Source organism: Myotis davidii, unplaced genomic scaffold, assembly GCF_000327345.1.
Source record: "Myotis davidii unplaced genomic scaffold, ASM32734v1 scaffold147, whole genome shotgun sequence".
Classification (NCBI taxonomy): Eukaryota; Metazoa; Chordata; class Mammalia; order Chiroptera; family Vespertilionidae; genus Myotis; species Myotis davidii.
Window position 1 is genome coordinate 185,490 of NW_006383010.1, and position 24,258 is coordinate 209,747.

Consider the following 24,258-nt stretch of genomic DNA (forward strand, 5'->3'; position numbering starts at 1 on the left):
TGGATTCATTTTTTTTCTGTGGCTTTCTGGTTTCATTCCACATTAGGTTTTGTGATTCATCAATGTTAATACATGTAGTTCTAGTACCTTTATTTGTACTGCTGTATAGTATTACATTGTATAAAAATATCATACCACAGTGCATTTATTTACTCCATTGTTGGTGGAAATTTTTGCTTGAAAAACAGTATTTCTATGAATATTTTTCAAGTGCATATGTGCAGGAGTGAAATTCTATGTTGTAAATAACTTCTCCCTGTTGGTGGCATAACTCAGCATTCTATAGTATCTTTTGATGAAAGTAATTTAAAAATTCTATGCTTAATGGGGTTTTTTGTATATTGTATGTTAAAATCTGTGTATATTCCAGATCATAAATATATTTTTCTACATATTATTCTAAAAGTATAAAGTTACTCTTAACATTTAATTATTTCATCTGTAATTGTTGCACAATGATGACCATTATCCGCTTCCATAACTAAAGGTTAACAAGGCTAAAATCCAAAATCGGATAGAGATGTGTTTTCCCCTAGAGATTCTAAAGAACAAATATCCGAGCTTAGGGTTGGGGGAAGGTTGAGGTGAGAAAGTCCAGGATGCTGGTTTGGAGGTTAGAAGATTTAGACTCTAATCAAAATTCTACTGCTAATTATCTCTAAGACTGAATAATTAAATTAACTGATCTCATTTATTTAATTCATAAATGAGGAAGCTGGGTTTGGCAATTCTTTATTCTCTCAGAGTTATAATGATTTCAACAGTTCTAAAAGTAGACCTTTCAAAATTTATGCTCTTAAACAAATGTGAACTAAAATCTCTAAAAGTTGTGAAAACTAGAAAATGTTCAAAGCTAAAATCCAAAGTCGTAGGAAATTTATCCTGACTATGAAACTATTTACGGTTTGGAAACAATAATTCTGCTGACATGTCTTGTTTATTCAGTCACACAATTTAAAGAGTTTACCTAAATCTTGAATTTCCCATGGGTTTTAGGATAAAGAATGACATTTTATGGGTTCCTATTTTATTATAACTGTATTGTTAATAATGACTTCATTGCTTTTCATTTTTCTAAATTATAGGGCGGCTTCACTCGTAAATATTCACTTAGCTCAAAAACTGGAACGCTTCTTCCGGAATTCCCCAGTGCTCAACACCTTGTGTACCAAGCATGCATTTCCAAAGAAAAGGTATCAATGAAAGCTACTTCTCGATTGATTTTCTGATAGGTTGGTTCCATATCTCACTTTGCTAGGAATCTCATGCCACTTGCAGGAAGCAGTCAGAAATCTGCATACTCAAACATAATGGACTGATTTATAGAAGGGACAAGTGTTTACTAACATCGATCAAACACTTTCCAATTAATTATTTACCATCTCCATGATAGTACATAATCAGAAGTTGGTAAAATGAACATTACAAGACTAAAGATTGTTTTTTATTTAAAGCTCAGGATGAAGGAAGGAAATTCCAGACTGCATCCATCACATGCAGGTTTTAAATAGTAAGCTTTGTGTTTGGGATGAACTCCATTTAATTTCTATAAAGAGTTATCAAACATTTCTCTAGAACAGAATCTGTTCCTAGCACTGAGGGGAGGTACCTAGATGTCTGCAAGACCATTAGGTAGTCACAAAGCTTCTTTTCAATTCTAAAATTCTTGGTTCTCCGACATTTGCAAGTTCTTTTGAAAGTTAAGGAAGAACAATTTTTCATAGGATTCAGTTTGTAAATAATCTTCAACGTGATTTTTTTCAGTGTTTATGTAATAAAATGTGTGGCTAAATCCTCCTCTATTTCTGAATTTCTGAAGTCATTTTTATATACCTACTAGCTGACTAATAGCAGGATCTATTTTTAAATCAGGGCATAATTTCTACATTCTTTTTTAAACCGGAGTTCATTTTTCATGAGCATTGGAGGAAAACACCTTTGGTCATATTTTAAGGTGCAAAGATAGAAGAATATGATGAACAAATGCCCAGTTGTATTACTGTAGAAAATAGAAATGAAAATAACACATTAATAAGAAAACTACTGGTAGATATGTAGACATGCACAGTAACTTCTGATGACACTTACTCTGCCAGTTAAGAATAGGTGAGGTATTGAAGGTTATTCTCAAATGCCGATTCCAAGCAAATCTCCTGAAGTGTGTCCACTTCCTACTATTCTCCTCTCCCATCATTTTTACCTTATAGATGAGATGTAATGTGTGATATTATGGCTTCAGATTTAGAGAGCTCCAGTAAATGTGAACATGTGGCAGTTTGTGGGGGAACCTGTGGAAATCAGTGGGACCTCAGGGAACACAGTTCTTTGGGGGAGGGTATGGCTGAGCACCTTTGTGGAGAGGATTCCTACACATTGTAAAGACCTTGCTGTGTAAATATACCTGATGAGAGAGAAAGGTGGGGAGAGAGCAACAGAGAAAAAAGAGAAGTGAGGAACATATTCCAATAGTTTATTTCAGTTTCTCTGCTGGCTCCCAAGGAATTCCCTACTGTCAACCTGGAAAACTGGTCTGTAGGTCATTATCCCACTCAGGTATCAAGGTGCTTACATAACCCCTGGTTTCTGAGTCATTCCCATTGGTCCCCATCATGAGCACCAGGGACCAGCACTCATTTTGTCCCTTGAGGGCCCTGAGCCCCGCCTTTCACCTTCTTCACGAGTAGCCAGGTTCCCCAGATAACCTCACAGTCCCAGAAAGAGGGGTGGGCGGAAGCTCTGTACCTGCTTTCTTGAGACAGAAAGGATGGACTGTCCAGTGAGAAGCTGACTCCACTGAGGGGTGTTAGCTGAAGCTGAGGGACCTGATTTCTGCCTCATCATACTGTCACTCAAGGCAATTGCTACCCCCCATCACGTTCTCACTGACTTTACTGGAGGTAAAACTTGCCTTTGTTCCTGCATCTATTCTCAGAAAATCAAGCAAAATTATGTTTATAAAGAATGCAAAGTATAATACAATGAAAATTTGTTGTCCTAAGGCTATCTATAATAATAAAAATGTAATATGCTAATTAGACCAGACAGCCAAACGACCTTCTGGATGTCATTCTGGACGTCCTTCTGGACAAAGCTGTGGCAGCAGGGGCTGAGGCAGAGGCAGTTAGGGTCAAGCAGTTAGGGATGATCAGGCAGGCAGGCAGGTGAGTGGTTAGAAGCCAGCGGTCCCAAATTGCAAGAGGGATGCCCAACTGTCGGTTTAGGCCCGATCTCACAGGGATCTCTGCGTGATCAGGCCTAAACTGGCAGTTGAACATCCCCCGAGGGGTACCAGATTGCGAGAGGGTGCAGGCCAGGCTGAGGGACCACCTTACCCGCCGTGCCCCATAGTTCGCATACCTCCTTGGAGGGAGATTGGTAATTTGCATGTCATCTTTATACAGTTTGAGCTAATCCTCCAAAAATGTGTGTTGTCACTGGGCTGCAGGGATCAAGGTTGGAGAGCAAAGGATTAGATAGGAAATCCCCATCCCTGTCACCACCCTAGATAGTATGGGATAAAAATAGCTAATAGCGCTCAATTTCTTAACATGCATTATGGATTACTCCAACCACTTTCCACGTGTTAATTTATCTAGTCCTCATGACATTCCTATTTGATTTTTATTGTTATCATTATATCCACTTTACAGACGAGGAAATAAAAACACACACATGTTAAGTATCTTGCCTAACATCACATAGTAAGTGGCAGATTAGAACTGACATTCAAATCTAGGTAGTATGTGGGTAAAGTTCACACCTTTAACCTCTAAGCCATACTCCTGTTCACATAAACTACACTACTGGTAATAATGGGGACATTTCTAGCTTATCAAATGATTTTGAATTTGAATATTTGTAAGTTGCTAAAATATTATCTAGTTCTAACCCATTCCAAATTTTAGATTATGTTTAAAACTTTATGCAATATAAATATCTGTGGTAACTTGGAAATAGAGACTTTTCATGATAGACACTCAATACCCAAACTTTTTTTGGGTGGAGTTATTTGATATTATTACTAATTTTAGGTAATATTTAGTAAAGTGTTACTATGTACCAAGCACTGTTCTATGTGCATCACATCTTACTTCATCCTCTTAACACCATATAAGTGATATGTTATTACTACTCTACATAAAGACAAAAGCCTAAGGTTCAGAGACCGAGAAACATGTGCAGAGTCACACCTGGTAAGAAGTGCAGTGGCGCTGGGCACTCAGGTTTAACTGACTCAAGAACCGAACCTGGAAACCACTCCACCACACTGCCCAAGCACCCAATTAATAAAACTTAAAGGCGAAGAGTTGGTGTGTTTTACCATTTCACACTTATTTCTCCAATCAGAGGTAATTTTCTTATTGAGCAGGAAGTCACCATGGTGCCTTGGCCTGCATGTCTCTGCAATCACCTTTATTGTTGTTTTATGGTACTATTCTATGATTATATAGTGCTTGCCTCTCTCCCTTCACAAGGCAGTAAGCTCCCTGAAACAAGAAGTTTTCCTTTATTTTTTGATTCCTCAGCATTGAACACGGTGCCTGGTATATGCCAGGAGCTTAATAAATGTGTGTTGAATGAATGAACAAATGAAGGCAGTGTTGAAAGGATGCTGTGGTTAAGCTTTTTTTCCCTTGGAATAGGTTGATACCCTCATAATGATGTACAAAACTCACTGCCAGTGCATCCTGGACAATGCAATTAATGGCAACTTTGAAGAGGTAAGGGTGACAAAAATGCTTTGCTGACCATACTATAAATATGTTCTTGTTCTTTTCTTTATATGAGTTGAAGCAAAAATCGTAATGTACATACTCTTTGCTCTGCAACTAGATCCAGCATTTCTTATTACACTTCTGGCAAGGGATGCCTGATCATCTCCTCCCCCTGCTTGAAAACCCTGTTATCATTGACATTTTCTGTGTTTGCGACTCAATTCTTTATAAGGTAAGCTCTTTGGTTTCTTTTAAACACAAACTATATATTTCTTTTAAAAACATTCTATACATTTCTGGAATATATTTTCGATAAATTTGTTATTTCTGGCTGGAGAAACACCATTAATTTTTTTTCTGATGAGAAAGCAAGCAGTTTAATAGTCTATGTTTAATAATATATGTATTTTAATGTAAGTTTACATAAAAACAATCAATTTTTATTTATAGCTAAGGATAATTCTAAATGCGACACACTAATACATGGACACTTAGTTAATTTTTATTAACTGTTCACGGTGTTTTCAGACTAAATAACAATGTGGTTGTGTTTTTTTTTTTTTTATAATGTCAGTGTTTTGGGAAAGAGCAGAATTAAGCACTCTCACAGGACTAATAACTTGAAAAATCTTTAAACTCTCTAGCTTTAATGCATTAATGTCATTTTTGTTCTCAAACCAAATAAGAGTCCCCAAGCATCTACAGAAGGATCACAAAGACATCCTGAACGAAGACAAGAGAAGCCAGCTGGCCTTCTAGCCAAACACTTAGCAGGAAGGGGGCGAGGTTAGCTCCCCACAGTCTGTTCTCTAGTTAGAGGAGCAGCAAGGTCCAAGCCGAGGGAGAAAACCGTGCTGAAATCTGGGTACCTTAAAGTGCATTTCCTACATTTACCTATTAAATTGTCAATAAAAAGGAATCGGAGTTAGCAAGAAAACCCAAGCAGTGCCTTGTTAAGCATTAAGGAAACGAAATCCTCCTAAGTTATGAAGCAGAAGCTAAATAGATTTGGTCCAGAAGCACCTTTGCAGACCAACTGGCAGGTGGGCTTGAGGCTGAATGAGGTGCCCGTAGTTTCATCCTCTGTTCAGCTCTGCCTCATCACAGGATGAGAGGATGGAGGTGTAAGTACAGGATATTCTCTACTCTTAGTTCAAGTTACAGAAGGACAGAAGAGAGTGAGAATTGTCTTATTTTGGGAGGTTGAATAAGAATATTACTATTTTGAAGGAAAAGACTTAGTTTGCACTGACTAATTGCAATATTTAAGGCTTGAGAATATAACCAGGAAGGGGAGGGAAGGTGGTTCCAAGAGCGGGACTAAGAAAAGACCTGTAGCTCAGGCGCACGTTGGCGAGTAGGATGAAGCTGTTCGGATGTCATTCAGCACCTCCAAGAATATCCTTTAAGTATCTCCCCCATCTCAAACGGTCTCTTTCTTTGAGTCCAACACAAAGACCCCGAGATTCTCCTGAATGAACCAAGTTTCTCTTCTTCACGAGGAACTCAGGGAGGCACAGTGAGCACTGCACATGGAGCAGTGTAAGGTCCACATCCCCCTTTGGAGAGCGGTCCCAGCTTCTGGTCACTGGAACAGTCTGTCAGACAAGCCATTAATCACTAACATACTGAGCCTAGACAATGCTGTGTCTTGTGTTACTGTCTCACCCTCAGGGAGTGCGTGTTTCGCTGGTAGGCTACACAGGCCTTTGTAGATTAGTGTCTGCCCACATTTTGAACTTTCTTCTCCTGTGGACCTCCTGGTCCTCTTCTCCAGGCTGGCCCACTGAGTTTATTAGTCAGCCTGGTGGGTCTGCACTGCTCCTATCCTATCTGGCTTAACAACCTCCGTTTTTCATCATAGTTTATCCTGAGCTGGAATCAGCACTGATTTCTCCTTCTATGACTTCTCATCTCATACATCTTTAGGGCTCAGTCTGGAGCAGGGGTGGGCAAACTTTTTGACTCGAGGGCCACAATGGGTTCTTAAACTGGACCGGAGGGCCGGAACAAACGCATGGATGGAGTGTTTGTGTGAACTAATATAAATTCAAAGTAAACATCATTACATAAAAGGGTACGGCTGGTCTAGACCTTTCTTTTGGGTACTCTTTCTGTTCTTATAATTAGCTTCCTGTACCCACTATGTTAGTGTCACCTGCTTAACCTAGTAATTGCAATGTTTAGATCTTCTCCTCTCCCTGCCTTTTAAACACACACACACACACACACACACACACACACACAACCTCATACATGCGTTGTTTCCAGAGATAAAAGTATAAGTTTCAGAAATGAATTAACATGTTATTCTCTTGAAAGCTCGGGATAAAAGTAATTGACAAATAATGTCTTTCTACGGAAATACTAAGTAAGAATTTATAACTCTCTTTTGCTGTGATTAAGGTTCTTACAGATGTACTCATTCCTGCAACAATGCAAGAAATGCCTGAAAGGTAGGTTCAGTCAATAATACTCACAATAAGCCTGAAAGAAATGATCTATATATTTACCCCTAAGTTTGCAAGTAATTAATGTTCATTATGGAGAATGAAAAACATGTGTAATTACATTTAAAAAAATTACTCATAATCTCACCATCTTCTTAATGTCTTAATTATTATCTCACAGACTGTTTTCTAGAAATAACTATAAATATGTGCATTTAAAAACCTAAAACCATAGTATACATACTGTGGCAGTATATGGTGAAAAGTTTTCATATCAACTATATTTATTTAATTTATTTGCTTGTTATTTATTTAGTCAGCCTATATTTTAATTGAAGTTTGTTTTACCCCAAACTGTCTACTCTTTTTCTTGTACCATGTCCCAGTCCTCAACTTAAGCACCACCCCTAATCTATTTAAATCTGTTTTATTTATATATAATCGGTAGATTATTAAATGATTTTTAAAGTTTTTATATGTTCTCATCGTATAAACACAACCAACATTTGCAATTTTGAAATAGGGTCCTCTAATGAGCACATTTTTGATAACTCATCTGAGTTATATTTGGATTATAATAATATGCTACTAGAAACTAAATTACATGTCTGAAATGATGTCACCTCCAACGTGATGGGCTCTGAAGAAGCTAAAAATGAGAAATCAAGTGCACACTTACATTTCCAAGAAATATTTTATAGAAAATGATTGAATCATGAATTAATAGCCTATATAATAAAAGGCTAATATGCAAATTGACCAAATGGCGGACGACCAATCGCTATGATGTGCACTGACTACCAGGGGGCAGACGCTTAATGCAGGAGCTGCCCCCTGATGGTCAGTGCGCTCCCACAGGGGGAGCACTGCTCAGCCCGAAGTTGGGCTCGCGGCTGGTGAGCGCAGCGGCGGTGGTGGGAACCTCTTGCACCTCCACAGCAGAGCTAAGGATGTCCGTGGTGAGCAGGCCTAAGCCATCAGTTGGACATCCCCTAAGGGCTCCCAGACTGTGAGAGAGTGCAGGCTGGGCTGAGGGACCTCCCCTCCCCTGAGTGCATGAATTTCGTGCACTGGGCTTCAAGTTGATAATAATTATTTATTAAACACTGTGCCTGACAAGCTTTAATCTAAACACTTTCCATTAATTATTTCACATAATTCTCATAATAATCTTGTGACATGAATACTATTGTTATTCGCACTCAACAGATGAGGAAACTGCAACTTGAGGAGACTGAGTATATTGAGCAAGATGATAAATGCCAGCCATATGCTGACTTCAAAAGTCATGTTCTTGGAATCATACAATAATTGTACACCTCCATTAAACTACATTTATTTAATGTATTTGAACAACTTAGCATTTAACACATTGGTGTGATTTCTTTTTTTTTGTAGCTTATTAGCAGACATAAGAAATTTTGCTAAAAATTGGGAACAGTGGGTTGTTTCATCCTTGGAAAACTTGCCAGAAGCTCTGACTGACAAGAAAATACCTATTGTGCGAAGATTTGTATCCTCTCTGAAGCGACAAACATCTTTCTTGCATCTTGCTCAGGTATGTTAGCAAGCCGAGGGTACTGAGTCATCAACTCAAACATGAACCTTCTAATAGTAGAGACTGAGGGACTTCCAGAGTGTGGAGACTGAGTAGACAGGAGTTAAATGCATTGTGAGATTCTAGAACAGAGAAATGACATTAGTGGAAAAACTGATAAAATTAGAATTATTTCTATAGAGTAGTCAGTAGTTCCATACCAAGTTTAATGTCCGATTTGGGTAATATATAATGGTTAGGTAAGGTGTAATATTAGGAGAAGCTAGATAGACAGCATATGGAAATACAGTTGGCCCTTTGTATCCATGTGTTCAACAACAGTCGATACTGAGGACAGTTGTACTCTGCACTGACTTTGAAAGTTTGTTGTAAGTTTATAATTACTTCAAAATAAAAGTAAAAATGTAATTTGAATGCAATGTAAAATGTAAAACTCTTATTTGCCACATGAATCTAAGTAACAAAAATTAAGTTTGAAAGAAATGAGCCCATGTGATATTTAATGTTGTAAAACGCACAAAACCAACACGTTTTAAAACTGCCTTCTAATTTGGCTTTCTTAAATAGAGGAGAAAACAACAATTTTAAAATTAGACTACATGTCTATATTTTTTATGTGTTTTTAAAAATACATATATTTTTGCCAAAACCGGTTTGGCTCAGTGGATAGAGCGTCGGCCTGCGGACCGAAAGGTCCCAGGCATGTACCTGGGTTGTGGGCCCATCCCCAGTGGGAGATGTGCAAGCAGCAGCTGGTGGAAAAACGAGGACCCTTCAATCCATAGGCCGATGCTCTATCCATTGAGCCAAACCAGCTAAGGCATATTTGTATATTGTTAAAGTATACTTTTCCTCTTCTCAAATGATCATTTGCTTTAAGAAGGTTTCTAGCTCCCTAAATTTTAAAAGACTAGTTTGGGGGTGGGGGTGAAGGTGAAAGTGGGCATAGAGGGGATGAATGGTGATGGAAAAAATAAAATAAGAAAAAAAATAATAAAAAGAGACTAGCTTGGACTAATTCCAGGTAAGAAACATAATATCATAAAATCCTTATTTTATAACTATGAATTAAAAAATTCATTTTCAAAATCCAGAATAGTTTTCAAACTCTTAACAGAGATGACCATGAGTCTCAGTTATTGCTTTTTAGTTTTAAAGTAAGAAAACACTTACGATAATTTTTCCTGAAGGAAATGTTTCTCCAGAAGCTAAAACTTTCCTTTAGCTAGATTATCATCAAGGTAGTTTAGTGATTTTTTAAAAAGAAAAAAAAACACCTTTTGTATGCAGATTGCCAGACCGGCTCTCTTTGACCAGCATGTTGTGAATTCTATGGTATCGGATATAGAAAAGGTTGACTTGAATAGTATTGGATCTCAAGCCCTTCTCACCATTTCGGGCAGCGCAGACACTGAATCTGATATCTACACTGAACGTAAGTCTTCTCTCTCTGCTGAGCAGGGTTTCCCAGCTTCGGCACTATTGACGTCTTAAACTGCATAACTCTTTGTTGGGGGCTGTCCTGTGCATTGTGGGATATGTAGCAGCATCCCTGGCCTCTACCCACTACATTTGATTCCAGTAGCAGCTTTCGCCCAGTTGTGATAACACAGAGATGTCTCAGACATTGCCAGATATTCCCCCCTGGACTACAAAAATCCTATCTGCTTGAGAATCCTGTTTTTTAAAAAACATTTTAAATTAGAAAAGTTTTCTCTATTTAAAAACAGTTGTACTGACTCATTGTGGAGAACCTGGAAAATTTAGGAAATATGAAGAGGAAAATAATAATTATCCATAATCTTATTGCCTAGATATTACCAAAATAGAAATAACCTGGAAATGATCAAAATGGTCTTGAGTTTTGTGAATTTTCTTCCAGTTTTACATTACAAGCATCCACATTTCCATGTATTGAACACTCTTGGCATCTATGGCATGTGATGCATATAAAAATGTTATCTCAGCACAAAACTGTTTCTCAAAGCAGAGAGAGAATCCCTGATCAGGTTTGGTCCACCTGACCAAGTTTACCAAGCCACTATGTGTGTCTAGACAACCACGCTTGGTTTCCAAGGGGTAACTGCCTTCTATTTTTCCCTTCATTTTTTCTGAAAAGATTAAAAAAAATGCAGCCTTATATAGGCTATAGCACCAATAATAGATTGCTCTCTGGGGATGGTCTAATCCAGTGATGGCGAACCTATGACACGCGTGTCAGAGATGACACGCACTCATTTTTTGGTTGATTTTTCTTTGTTAAATGGCATTTAAATATATAAAATAAATATCAAAAATATAAGTCTTTGTTTTACTATGGTTGCAAATATCAAAAAATTTCTGTATGTGACACGGCACCAGAGTTAAGTTAGGGTTTTTCAAAATGCTGACACGCCGAGCTCAAAAGGTTCGCCATCACTGGTCTATCTGAACCCTGCTTTCTGTTTCATAATATAAAATTATATTACCCTTTGAGATTCAGTAAACCTCGAACCCTTTAATAAAATGATAGTCTCAGAGTGGCCCTTTAAATTTTACATGATAAAAGATTATTCATGTAAGTGGCTCAAATCTTCAGTGCAGAATTTAAATTTTGCTAAAGATAAAGAATATTGCATAAGCAAGAATTCTATAAGCCTAGTTCATCTTTAGCTTTCAACTAAGCCATTTCATTTAATGACAGCATTGGATTCAAAATGAGTAATCAAATATGTTGATAACTTACTCTTCCCTAGTATAAACATACTTATATAGTATCTAAACCTCTATTTAAATACATACCAAGATCACTTATTAAAATTTTGAAGAGTAAAGTACCAAGGAATTTTGTTATTGTTCTCAAGATATGAAATGAATTCCTTTAACACATGTAACTTAATCTCCCTATCATTCCCTTTTATTATATACTATTATTAATGATCCCTAGTTTTAGGTTTTTCTCATGGGTTCAATGTAGAGTGCAATATTCTGCTTTTTTCCCCTTTTATACATGATAGATGACTCTATCACGGTGTTCCAAGAACTGAAAGATCTCCTTAAGAAGAATGCCACTGTGGAGGCTTTTATTGAATGGTTGGATACTGTGGTAGAGCAGAGAGTAATTAAGGTACTTTTCAATACTAAATGCTAAACTGGCTGTAATTTCTTACTGCTGGGGCTGGGGTGACAGTCTGTGTGTAAAAACGCTTTGAAGAGTTTTGAAGCCCTACAAATAAGGCAACCCGAATAGCAAAATTAGGAATATGCCAGATTTGAGAGCACTGGGCATGGATTTGATTCTACTGGTCCTTTTTTGACTAAGGACTACAAGACAGACACTATAGTAGTCTCTCTTTGACTGCAATTTTGCTTTTCGTGGTTTCAGTTACCTCAGGTCAACAGTGGTCTGAAAATATTAAAGGGAAAATCCCAGAAATAAACCATTCACAAGTTTTAATTCTTCACTGAGTAGCATGATGAAATCTCTCACCATCCCACGCCATCCTGACAAGATGTGATTCTTCCTTTTCTTCAGCTACCCCTGCTGTACATGCTCCCTGCTTGTGAGTCACTTAGTAGCTGGCTGGGTTAGCAGATCTACCCCAGATTTTCTTAGTAATAGCCCCAAAGTTCAAGAGTAGTGATACTGGCAATTTGGATATGCCAAAGAGAAGTGTGAAGTTTTTCCTTTAATTGAAAACTTGAGTAGAATACAATAAGATATTTTGAAAGAGAGGGAGAGAAGGAGAGAGAAGAGAGAGAGAGAGAGAGAGAGAGAGAGAGAGAGGAGAGAGAGAGAGAGAGACCACATTTACATGACTTAGTATAATTTATTGTTATAATTGTGCATTTTATTATTGTTGTTAATTTCTTACTGCACTTAATTTATAAATTAAACTTTCTTATAGGTATGTATGTATAGGAAAATCTTAGTGTATATATAGGGTTTGGTACTACCCGCAGTTTCAAGCATCCATTGTGGGTCTTGGAATGTATCTCCTTTGAATAGGGGGGCTACTATAGGCCTTCCCTATCAGTCAATAGAGTTACAGCTGAATAACATCAGTAGTGAAAGATAAACTTAGAAACTGGAAAGATTCTGGCCCTTTTCTAAAAAGCAAGTTTCCTTAAATGCTGGCAGAAAATATGGTTTTAAGTATTTACATTTTTTTTCATTCAAAGAGCTCAGTATTTTGTGTTTTCCATGTGGTTTCTTCAACTCTTTCTGTTAACCTTCAAGTCATCCATCATGAAAACAAGACAATGAGAACAAATATATCCATCACTGAGCGGTGTTAGCCATTCCATATCAAGGAAACTAGTTATAGTGCAGGGACTTTTTTATCCTAGAAGGAAAACAGATTATCAAGCAGGACCAGAGAAGTCAGAGTTAATTATTCACAGAAATATACCGCCCTTCCTTCACAGTTCACCTTCTGTTCTGTCAACATAAAATAAGAGATAAAATATTTTGTAAATTATTTCATTTTGTTGTCCAATTCTATTAGGTAACAAGCCCCTACAGAATAAACATCTGTTAACCTTAAAAACTGCAGAAAAGACAATGAGAATCCCGGGATAGATCATTTTATTTGATGAAACAAATGGCGTGCATGCCATCTGTCCATTTGTCAGACAGGTCTTATGTAGAGTCCATGTACTAATGAGATGACAGATTTTATAGGTCCATTTTATCCCTTTACTTTCTAGACCAGCAAACAAAATGGAAGGTCATTAAAGAAGAGGGCTCAAGACTTCCTGCTGCAGTGGAGCTTCTTTGGTGCTCGAGTAATGCACAATCTCACCTTGAACAACGCATCCAGTTTTGGTATCCTATGTGCTCTATTCAACTCTTCTTAAGTGAATTACACCATTTGTTCCCAGTCACATTTGCATCAATTTTTCAACATGTGGCACTGTCACTTCTCAAACCATATCTGAATATTAAGCCCGTAGAGACTAGTAGTTGTGAACCTGGGTTTTAGAGTCAATTAGAATTCAATCTCAATACTTCTCGCTGGCTTGGGTTTTACTCAAGCTCTCTGCTCATCATAGAAGAAGGAGAATATTCTTTACATTGAGGTATATAGGGATTTGAGTGATATATATGATCAATCATACCATCATTACATTCCATAAGGCTTCGATAAATGCTTTTTATTAAACAAGCAAATAAATGGTAATACATGCATTATTTTCCAAAGGCACTACTATTGTGATATGGCAAATTTTTACATATTTTTCAGGAACCCACATAGTTGCACTTCAGGAATTAGAGAGCAGCTTAGAAGACATGCTCACATGTTTCTGAACCATCTTTCCTGCTATGTGACATGTGAAGCAAATTGAGTTGAGCTAGCTTTTTAAAAAAGGAAACACCTTCTTTCTCCTAAAAATATTATCTTAGTTTATTGTTATAAAGCTAACTACAGTACTTCTGCATTTGGTAGTTGCATTTTGAGAAATATTTACATTATAAAATAGCTTATAAAGAACTAAGTTGTTTTTATTTGATTTTCAATGTAATTAAATAAAATCAGTGAACTTGTATTGAGGGATGAATAAAATGTATTGAGTTTATTATTTTAACTATCCTGCTTACATTTAAGGTTTCTTAAAATATGCAACATTGAATCCTGACTTTTTTATGAAAAAAAAAGACTTTTTGGGGGAAATCTGTTGAATAGTGGAAAAAAGTTTAAGATTTTCCAGAACAGCTTCTGCATGCAAATTACTCTTTTCCTATTTCAAATCAAAGAGTATTTTGTTTCAGGCTTTAAGGGCATCTTCTTGATACTTTTTCCAGACTGTGTTGGCCATTGTCTAATTATTTAGTACAAAGTAAACAGAAATAGAGCAGAATAGGGCTTATTCTCCCCAGGTTAAAGCTTATCACACGCCAATGTGTGCCCTCTTAAAGCATAAAGCATGTCTCACTTTCATCCGTATTTTCCTTTGATGTAATTAGTGGCCAAAGAGCTGCCAGGACAGTACACACAGTGAGCTGGCAGGCGGGACACAGAAAGATTAGAGACCCAGGTGAAGCATGTTGGTCTTAGCAGGTCATTTAAAGTCCAACAAGTATTTGTTTATTTCAGTTGCTCCTTGTAAAGTATTGCGAGATGGTCACCAAGATAACTTGACTTTTCCCTCATTTCCTTTCCTTCTCTTTCTCCCCCTTATTCCATCTCACAATGCCCTCTACCCATTCCCCGTCCATAAACAAGGTTCCTTCCATTTGATCCGCATGCTTCTTGATGAATACATCCTCCTGGCCATGGAGACCCAGTTTAATAATGACAAAGAGCAGGAGTTACAGAATTTATTGGACAAGTATATGAAAAATTCAGGTAACTTAAAATGTCCACCTTGTTTTGCATATTTGTTTGTTTAAACCTAAGTTCAAGCATTTGTAAGCACACATGTTAAATGGGTTTACTAGTATTCCAGTCTCAGAGTTTACCCCAAACACGTCATTTCTAACATGGTATACTGATGTTAATGGAGTCCTGTTCTTTCTAGGGACTGCTCTTTTCCATAGGGTATTCAAAGCACTTTCCTGAAACTCTGAAGGAAACAAAGTCAATGTTCTTAACTTTTGAAACTTTAGATAAGATTGGAGAGATGACTATAATAAAAAACCAAAACACTGTAATTCAAGACAACACATGTAGTATCCCACCTTATAAATGGCGTAGAAATAAGCTCTCTGGTAGTTCAGAGAAGGAAGAGAACACATCTACTTGGGATGTGATGAATTGCATTTTGAAAACTGTTCATACCAAAGTGGATTTTTTATTTTTTTAAATATATATATATATTTTTTATTTCAGAGAGAGAGAGAGAGAGAGAAACATTAATGATGAGAGAGAATCATTGATCAGCTGCCTCCTGCATGCCCCACACTAGGGATGGAGCCCGAAACCCAGGCATGTGCCCTGACTGGGAATTGAACCGTGACCTCCTGATTCATAGGCTGACACTTAACCTCTGAGCCACGCCGGCCAGGCCAAAGTAGATTATTTTTATTGCTGTTCAGAACCCACCTATCCCACAAGCATACAGTTAACTGAAACCATCACCCAGCCAAGAGCCAGCTTTGTTTCCCATTTCTCATGAGCTTGCAGATTTCTGATACAACCCTGAAATATTTTCAGTTTCTTTTAGTTGGGCTCCTCTACTGGGAATATGGGAATGATATTAACTTTCCCATTTTTAAAAACCATTCCAGACGCAAGTAAAGCCGCCTTCACTGCTTCTCCGAGTTCATGCTTTCTGGCAAACCGTAATAAGGCGAGTGCGGTTGCCAGTGACACTGTGAAGAATGAAAGCCACGTGGAAACAACCTATCTTCCTCTGTTATCCAGCCAACCTGGAGGCTTAACCTCTGCTCTGCACCCATTCCCTGCGGGGAATGCAGACAGCATGCCGCTCACAGGTACCCTGGGGAGCAGCTGAGAAAACCACCTAGGCTTCAGTATTCATCACAGGGGGCTCTGCCTTTGTTTTCTTGAAATTGGTAACCTCCAGGCATCCCAAGAATAAAAAAAAAGCTTACCTTCACTGACTTTTAATAATGGTTTATAAAATTCCTATGATTTTCAGCATTTGTTACTCACATTTTTAGTAATACTATTGTTAACACAGGCATCTCACTTTGACACACTGTCTTACTTATACCAGAAATATAAATCATTAGTTGTCTTCATTTGGTGCAAGAAAAATTAGATTAGGTGTGCATAAAATCCTTAAGATGCTTTGAGAGTCAAAAAAATGGGCTGTTATTTATTTTTGGCTTTCAAGGAGACTTTATTTCTCCTCCATTAAAAAGTGGATTTAGCCATTTTAGCAAAACCATTATAAATTTCCTCTTTGGTCTGGGGTACCTTTTGTGTCAATCTGAATGTCTAGTGGCTTGGATTAGCTACTAGATAATTTCGTATTGCTTTATGTCTTTTTTGAAATCCTTTTACATACATTGCTTCATTAAACACACAGAATTTTAAACCCAGAAGAGCCTTATAGTTCAAGGGCTTAATTCCACCAATGGGAACCTGGAGGGCTAGGGAGTTGATGGCATTTATAACTCATTGTTCATCAGCATGATGTTTTGAACTGGCTGCTTTAAAGCCATGGCATTTAGACTTTATTGCCCTTTTCTTTTACCCTAAAAACCAAACCACTGAACATTCAGCTTGTTTTTTAATTATAGAAAAGTGAGGACAGCAGACCCCTTTGCCCTTCCCAAGCTTGAGCTCTAACCACCTTTATACCCGTGGAAGCATGCAGCCTCCGACTTCCTTCCATAGTCACTAACTCCCAAAGTCTCCACTGCTGTGAAATATGCCTGTATTGTGATGGTGTTTTTAAAACCTAAATTTTTGGTGTTCTCCACTTTTGAGTTTTGAGAGAGTAGGAATGAACCAAGTTGGAAAAGGATATAGTAATAAATCTTTTGCATATTTTTTAAAGAAGTGGCCCATCTATTTTAATCTGCCATTAGTGAATACTTTGGTAACTTTCTTTCAGGTCAAATGGAGCTTTCTCAGAGTTCTGGTCATCTGATGACACCACCCACCTCTCCAGCCATGGCCAGTCGAGGAAGCGTCATTAACCAAGGTCCAATGGCAGGGAGACCCCCAAGTGTGGGTCCCATACTGTCAGCCCCGCCACACTGCTCAACATACCCGGAGCCCATTTATCCTACTCTTCCTCAAGCCAACCACGACTTTTATGGGACCAACTCTAACTATCAGACTGTGTTTAGGGCACAGCCTCACCCCCCATCAGGACTCTATCCTCATCGCCCGGAGCATGGTCGGTGCATGGCCTGGAGTGAACAGCAGCTCTCCAGAGATTTCTTCAGTGGCAGTTGTGCTGGGTCTCCCTTTAATTCTCGGCCACCTTCCAGCTATGGACCATCCCCGCATAGCCAGGATCCACACAGCATGCAGTTCTTAAATACAGGAAGCTTCAATTTCCTGAGCAATGCAGGGGCTGCCAGCTGTCCAGGAGCAACGCTGCCTCCGAATTCACCTAACGGTATTAACATTTTTAAAGCTTTCCTGGCTTTTGAGAGGGCAATAAGACAAACCAGACATTGAGTTCCACCTCTGTTGAGTCATCCCATGTAAACCTTCTGAAGATCATGGAATCTTAGGCATTTGGAGCTAATTTCTGCTGCATATAAACATATCCTTAGTTCTTGTGGTTTTCTTAAAGTTTTACATGCCACCTGTGATGAAAAAAATATTATGTCAAACCATATATTTGAGACCAACCTTAATAGCCCCAGAGAAGAATGCTTTTTTCTTTGAAAACATTTTTACTGAATTATTTTTTCCCCCAGAGAACTAGCAACAGATCTTAAAGATTAGGACCAAAACTATACCCCTATTCGGCTGATAAAACACTTTAAGGAGCTAGAAAGATCTGTGGACTTCTTCAGCCACCAAACTAAGCTCTAGGTATAGACAGTTCTGGTGCTTCTCTCCTAACCGTAGGCCAGTTCTTCTTTCAGAAACAGGAATCTATCAATGAAATCGGTATTTGATAAGTAGTGTAATTTTTGTGAGAAGCTAATAGTGCTTTTTTTCATTCATAGGGATCTTGATAATTTAGATAAGGGAAATATTAGAGAGATGTAATTAGATCTCTAAATTAATAATAAAATAACATGAATTTTTTTAAAAAAATTCAAAAAACAGTATTATGAACCATTCCATATATAAGTAGAAACCCAGCTCTATGGTAAATGTAGATGTGAATATAATATTTACAGTATGATATCTTTAGGCTCTATCCTATCATCTTGTCCCCCTTTGCCTTCCTGAAATATTTTTTGTAATAAGTTAACTGTCTGTTCTTGACATTTTCTGTTATAGGCTACTATGGAAGCAATGTGAACTACCCAGAGTCTCATAGACTTGGATCGATGGTGAATCAGCACGTTTCTGTCATCAGCAGTGTTCGCTCACTGCCTCCCTACAGTGACATCCATGACCCACTTAACATTTTAGATGATAGTAGTAGAAAGCAGACCAGCTCATTTTATGCAGACACATCGCCTTCAGTTGTATGTCGAACTCCAGTAGTAGGTAAATTATTTTAGTAATTCTTGAAAATATTTTCAAAAGTTGTTAACCTTGTGTATGCAGTATTACTTTGGAGGGTGGCTGTTGAGGTGAACTGGGCACTCATGTTCCTACAGTTGATTTGTCACTTTGGACCTAATGACATAGATAGATAGATAGATAGATAGATGATAAATCTATACGTGTAAATATAGGTAAGATATAGAGATAGAAATAAAGATAGAGCTAGAGATATATTAATCCTTCCCTGGATATTTTTTCCTTTGATTTTTTTTTTAGAGAGAGTGGGAGGGAAGAGGGGAAAGAGAGAGAAACATCAATGTGAGAGAGTCATAACAATTGGTTGCCTTCCTCAGGGCGACACTTTAACCTCTGAGTAACACCAGTCAGGGCTGACATTCTATTTTTGTATCTGCAAGTAACAGTTTACCATTTCTCAATATGTATGGCACTACTGCTGAAACCTACTGCTAGATCTGTTATTCTTTTCAAATAACATACATGAGAGCTGGCTTGATTTGTCGGACCTAATGACATAGATAGATAGATAGATAGATAGATAGATAGATAGATAGATGATAAATCTATACGTATAGATATAGGTAAGATATAGAGATAGAAATAAAGATAGAGCTAGAGATATATTAATCCTTCCCTTCATATTTTTTCCTTTGATTTTTTTTTTAGAGAGAGTGGGAGGGAAGAGGGGAAAGAGAGAGAAACATCAATGTGAGAGAGTCATAACAATTGGTTGACTTCCTCAGGGCGACACTTTAACCTCTGAGCAACACCAGTCAGGGCTAACATTCTATTTTTGTATCTGTAAGTAACAGTTTACCATTTCTCAATATGTGTGGCACTACTGCTGAAACCTACTGCTAGATCTGACTTCCTCAGGGCGACACTTTAACCTCTGAGCAACACCAGTCAGGGCTAACATTCTATTTTTGTATCTGTAAGTAACAGTTTACCATTTCTCAATATGTGTGGCACTACTGCTGAAACCTACTGCTAGATCTGTTATTCTTTTCAAATAACATACATGAGAGCTGGCATCTAGTATGTTGCAAAAATGAATATAACCTGTGAAAGGCAGTCTAAGTCTATAGGTTTTATGAGAGCAATAATTATATCTTTCCCTCACTCTCTTGTTCATGGCTGGACCCAGAGGCAATGCTAATAGGTATCTCCATCAGCACCTTAAAACTATTCCAAGTTTAAAAAACCGGTAACTTGTGGTGGAGGTTACTATCATGTTCTCAATTGTATGTAAAATGTGATTAGACACCTCTGTAGAAAATGTTTCTATATTTATTGTTCTATAGCATACAGTTTAAGTAAAAATGAGTAAAACAGTGTAATTTCCACGAAGTCCCATAGCATCTTCTTCCACCCAGGTTGCTGTACCTAAAAAAATCCTGAAACTTGAATTAGATGTATTATCAGCAACCAGCAAAGTGTCTGCCACATAGTAGGAACTCAAGAAATCAGAGTTGAAAACATACATATTTTGTTTCTAAAATTACTAATAAGGTATCACAGGACAAGTATATATTCATGTGAGTATCAGGGCAGAGTGTTAATGCGTACATGAGATGGTTGCAGCCTTCCAATGGAATGGATTTCAGACTAGCATAAGTAAAGGGCATTAACACCCAACCAGAGCATAAGGGAAAATGAGATAAATTCTATCTCTCCCCACTCAGTGTGCTTTTCTAATAATTCAATAGGAAGTGCTTCTTCCCTTCCTGTGACCATCACAGCTGTTCCCTGAGCAGAGTCTAGTAGCTCATCTCATGTTATCTGCAGATGGTCATTGCTTCTACGTTACTCTAATGAAGCAGAAAATTCCACTTCAGGAAGTTTCCTCACTGTGAGACTGAAATGTACCATGTTGCTATTGTTACTATTAGTTCTGTTTACTTGTAGAGATAGTGGTAGCTTTGATGGAACATAGCTTAGGTGTCAGATGGATTCTAAGCTCTAGTTGTCAGGGCTGGCTTACAAGTAAATTGCATACAGGGCTTCAGGGTGAAAACAGGGAATAGAATAAGTAAGGCATGCAAGTGGAATTAGCACCCACCTTATATCAACTGAGTCTTAAATCTTGGTTTTCGGTGGCAGAAAAGATGGTAGTTAGAACTATTAAAAAAATAGCAATAAGTCCTGGCCAGTTTGGCTCAGTGGATAGAGTGTCAGCCCACAGACTGAAGGGTCCCGGGGTCAATCTCTCTCTCTCTCTCCATCCCTTCTATTTTCTCTAAAAATCAATGGAAAATATCCTTGGGTGAGGATTAACAACAATAACAACAACAAAAAACAACAACAACAAGAATGCAGCAACCATAAATGCAAGAAATGCAGTGTTCGTGAGCCAGTTGTTTTTTAGAACCTACTATGTGCCAAACTTCATTCTAGGTGTGAGGATATGGTAGTAATCAGGTCAGAATTCCTGCCTGTAAGAAGCTTACATCTTATTAAGCTCAGGGGAGATAAAGCAATGCATATATAAACAAATACATTGAAAAATAATTTCAATTATTCTGAAGTCAATTAAATAGGGTAAAACGACCAATAGTGATGGAAGAGCTATTTCTAGATAAAGTGGTTGTAAAAGGAAACCGGAGGCAGAAACTTTGGCGTTGAAAGCTGAGTGATAAGCAGGCAATGAAGGTCTGAGGACGCTCTAGGCAAAAGAAACAGCAAGTGCATATAGTCTCTGAAATGGGAACAATATTGGGAAGTTCAGGGTGCGAAAAGAAGGCATGTGTTTTGAACATGTGAATGAAGAAGAGAATGGAGTAGAATAAATCAGAAGGCAGACAAATCCCCACAGGGTTTATGAACCAGGGTGAGGAACCTGGGTTTTGTTCTAAGAGTAATGGGAAGTCATTGTAACATTTGAAAAGAGTGAACAAGCTGATGTATTGTTCAGCCAGATTATCCTGGCTCTCTCTGCAGGGTAAGAGGGTGGGGCAAAGCTGAGGGTCACAAGTTTAATTAGGAGGTTGCTGTGTTGGTCCAGGTAAGAGAAGATGGTGGCTTGAACTCTAATTGTGAAGGTGCAGATGGGAAGAGGAGGGTATTGGTTATATCTTTTGGAGGTAGAGTTACATGAATTTAAGTTTGGTATTGAATTTTCATTGTGAACTTTAGAGAATAAATAAATTCTGGAAGAATAGCAAAGGGGGAAAATGGAAGAAAATAAGGGATGGCTTTGAGAAACCACCATATGCACTCAAACTTAGTATAGAGATGTGTGCTGAATGCAACAATAAACAAAGAGGCGTCAAGTGAGCGGCTCTTGCAGAGAAAATAAATGTCAATTTTCAATTGCTGATTATATTTTCCTTTACAGCATCCAGCTTGCAAACCCCAATTCCTTCCTCTTCATCCCAGTGTATGTATGGAACCTCTAATCAGTATCCAGCTCAAGAAACCCTGGACTCCCACGGAGCAAACGGGAGAGAGATGGTGTCCTCTTTGCCACCCATCAACACTGTGTTCATGGGAGCAGCAGCTGGAGGCACTTAAACCAACAATGTTGGGTGGGGCTGAAACTCTAAACATCCCTACTGCTCAATATTATTCTCTCAGACTCTCATCAGAGTAAAGACAATGGGATATGTGTTGTCAGGACATTGTTTTTCAAGTCACTAGGACAAAACGGTGGACAACTTCATAGTAAATGGAGATTCTTGTGGAGTTTGTTTTGCACACAAATTGTTTAAAATGTGATCTCATTATTAATCAAAGTTTCAGATGTTATCAAATGGAACCAGTGGAGCTTTGAAGATGCAAACATTTCAACTATGAAGATTTAATGTTTCACCCCCTAATTTATTGAAAATCTGTGCGCTGTTCACATTTTTGGGTTTCTAAAAAAGAGAAAAGTTTATTTAATGCCTTTAAAAATACCTTTAATATATTAGGATCTCAGATTCATTGTTTACTATCGCTTATTTGACAAAAAGTCAAATGTGTATGTTCTACCTCCTATGGAAATGTTTACAAAGTTCAGACTTAATTCAATCCAGCCTAGACCAAAGTTGCTTGACTTTCAATTCCTGTGCATTAGTGCGATTATCTCTGTTACATAGCAGTATTCCAATTCTATGTAACCGGAGACTATAAATGCTTTCCCTCTTTATTTAAAAAGATGAAAAATAAAGTATGGAAAAACTTTTACAGGTGTGGTTGATCTCAGGGCTGGGACTGTGGTATGTCCAAACACCCTGGAAAGAGATATTTCAGTCACTCAGATTTCTATATAATAAGGAGTAAATTAATTGTTTTACAAGTCTCATGATAATGGCTATGAGGTCTTATAAGGACTGGGGTAGGAAACGGTTCATACTGTATTTTCAAGACAGTTTTACAATCCTAGGTTAGTTATAGAAATTTAAACAAAAACCTTCCAGAAAGGTAAACAATAGTGGTTATGGCATACGGGACGTTTTGTGCTTTGGGAAGATAAGGAATGATGAATTTATATAAAGGTTATTGTACTATCTCACTCAATTATTAAAATCTAAATTAAATCCTCAAGTTTGTAAATGGCAGAGAACACAACCTGTCTGTTCCAAAGGCACACTGATAAAATGAAAAGAAATTTCAGTTACTCCTTGATTATAGGCATTAGCGATGGCTAGAAAAGACTGAAGTGAGTAATCTATTCACTAATTTTGAGATATTTGATTATCTAAATAAAGTATTCTGGTTGGAAAAAAGGTTTTCAATTAATTTTCTAATATCAAAATCTTATAAGTAGTGCTTAATTTCCATTCATCTTGGTTGCATAATACTATGGTAAAAAAAAAATTTTCCATTATAAAAATAGTCTATTTCCAGAATGAGCAAAAATGTATTTAGTGGTGGTTGTTTTTTTTGTAGAATCTAATCCTGTTGGAGAGATCTCTGATTTTACCCCAAATTTTTCTTCTAATATTCATTCAGTGTTTATGAGGATAAAATTGACCACTTCTTAGTTTGATCCTTTTACTTGTCATATTAGAAGTTTCTAGTAAAAGCTGCTCTGTCCATTCAATAGCATGGGAAGCTTTGGACATAGATATAAATGTACTTCTAGATATCTTTTCCTATTAAAAAATTTATCACAATAATTAATTTTTATTTATTGAGTATTCTTAATGAAATGTCTTGGTTGTGTTCTTAGATTTGGTTAGGTTTTGTTAAGGAGTTAATATGTTGAAGGTTTTAAGAGATAACTCTCTTTTATCCCACATTTTAACAAATTTGTCAGCTCACACTGGTGATAACGCCAACAGATAAGGTCCCTCCTCTCATGGAGCTTACAGTTTATGAGGTAGGGCAGACATTAAGCTAAACATTAACACAATTGGTAGCAATAAAGAAATGGTTAATTGAAGTTGTGAAAAGAAGGGAAGGCTGCTCAGAGAAATTATGTAATAGGAGTTGAGCTTATGGTGTTGCCTACAGGA

The 24,258-nt window shown here is 37.5% G+C and overlaps 1 protein-coding gene across 1 annotated transcript in view; it reads left to right on the forward strand.

Annotated features, from left to right (window-relative positions):
- The window catches only part of RFX6 (regulatory factor X6), a 55,439-nt gene extending 32,472 nt beyond the window's left edge, over nucleotides 1–22,967 (forward strand). The window contains exons 8-20 of the mRNA XM_006778495.1: nucleotides 1,086–1,193; nucleotides 4,644–4,721; nucleotides 4,834–4,947; nucleotides 7,122–7,171; nucleotides 8,564–8,723; nucleotides 10,014–10,158; nucleotides 11,720–11,829; nucleotides 13,413–13,530; nucleotides 14,930–15,052; nucleotides 15,934–16,140; nucleotides 17,232–17,744; nucleotides 18,587–18,799; nucleotides 22,155–22,967. Of these exons, the coding sequence (XP_006778558.1) occupies nucleotides 1,086–1,193; nucleotides 4,644–4,721; nucleotides 4,834–4,947; nucleotides 7,122–7,171; nucleotides 8,564–8,723; nucleotides 10,014–10,158; nucleotides 11,720–11,829; nucleotides 13,413–13,530; nucleotides 14,930–15,052; nucleotides 15,934–16,140; nucleotides 17,232–17,744; nucleotides 18,587–18,799; nucleotides 22,155–22,330 (2,115 nt within the window). The 3' untranslated portion in view covers nucleotides 22,331–22,967. The remainder of the gene's footprint in view (nucleotides 1–1,085; nucleotides 1,194–4,643; nucleotides 4,722–4,833; nucleotides 4,948–7,121; nucleotides 7,172–8,563; nucleotides 8,724–10,013; nucleotides 10,159–11,719; nucleotides 11,830–13,412; nucleotides 13,531–14,929; nucleotides 15,053–15,933; nucleotides 16,141–17,231; nucleotides 17,745–18,586; nucleotides 18,800–22,154) is intronic.
- The last annotated feature ends 1,291 nt before the right edge of the window (nucleotides 22,968–24,258 follow it).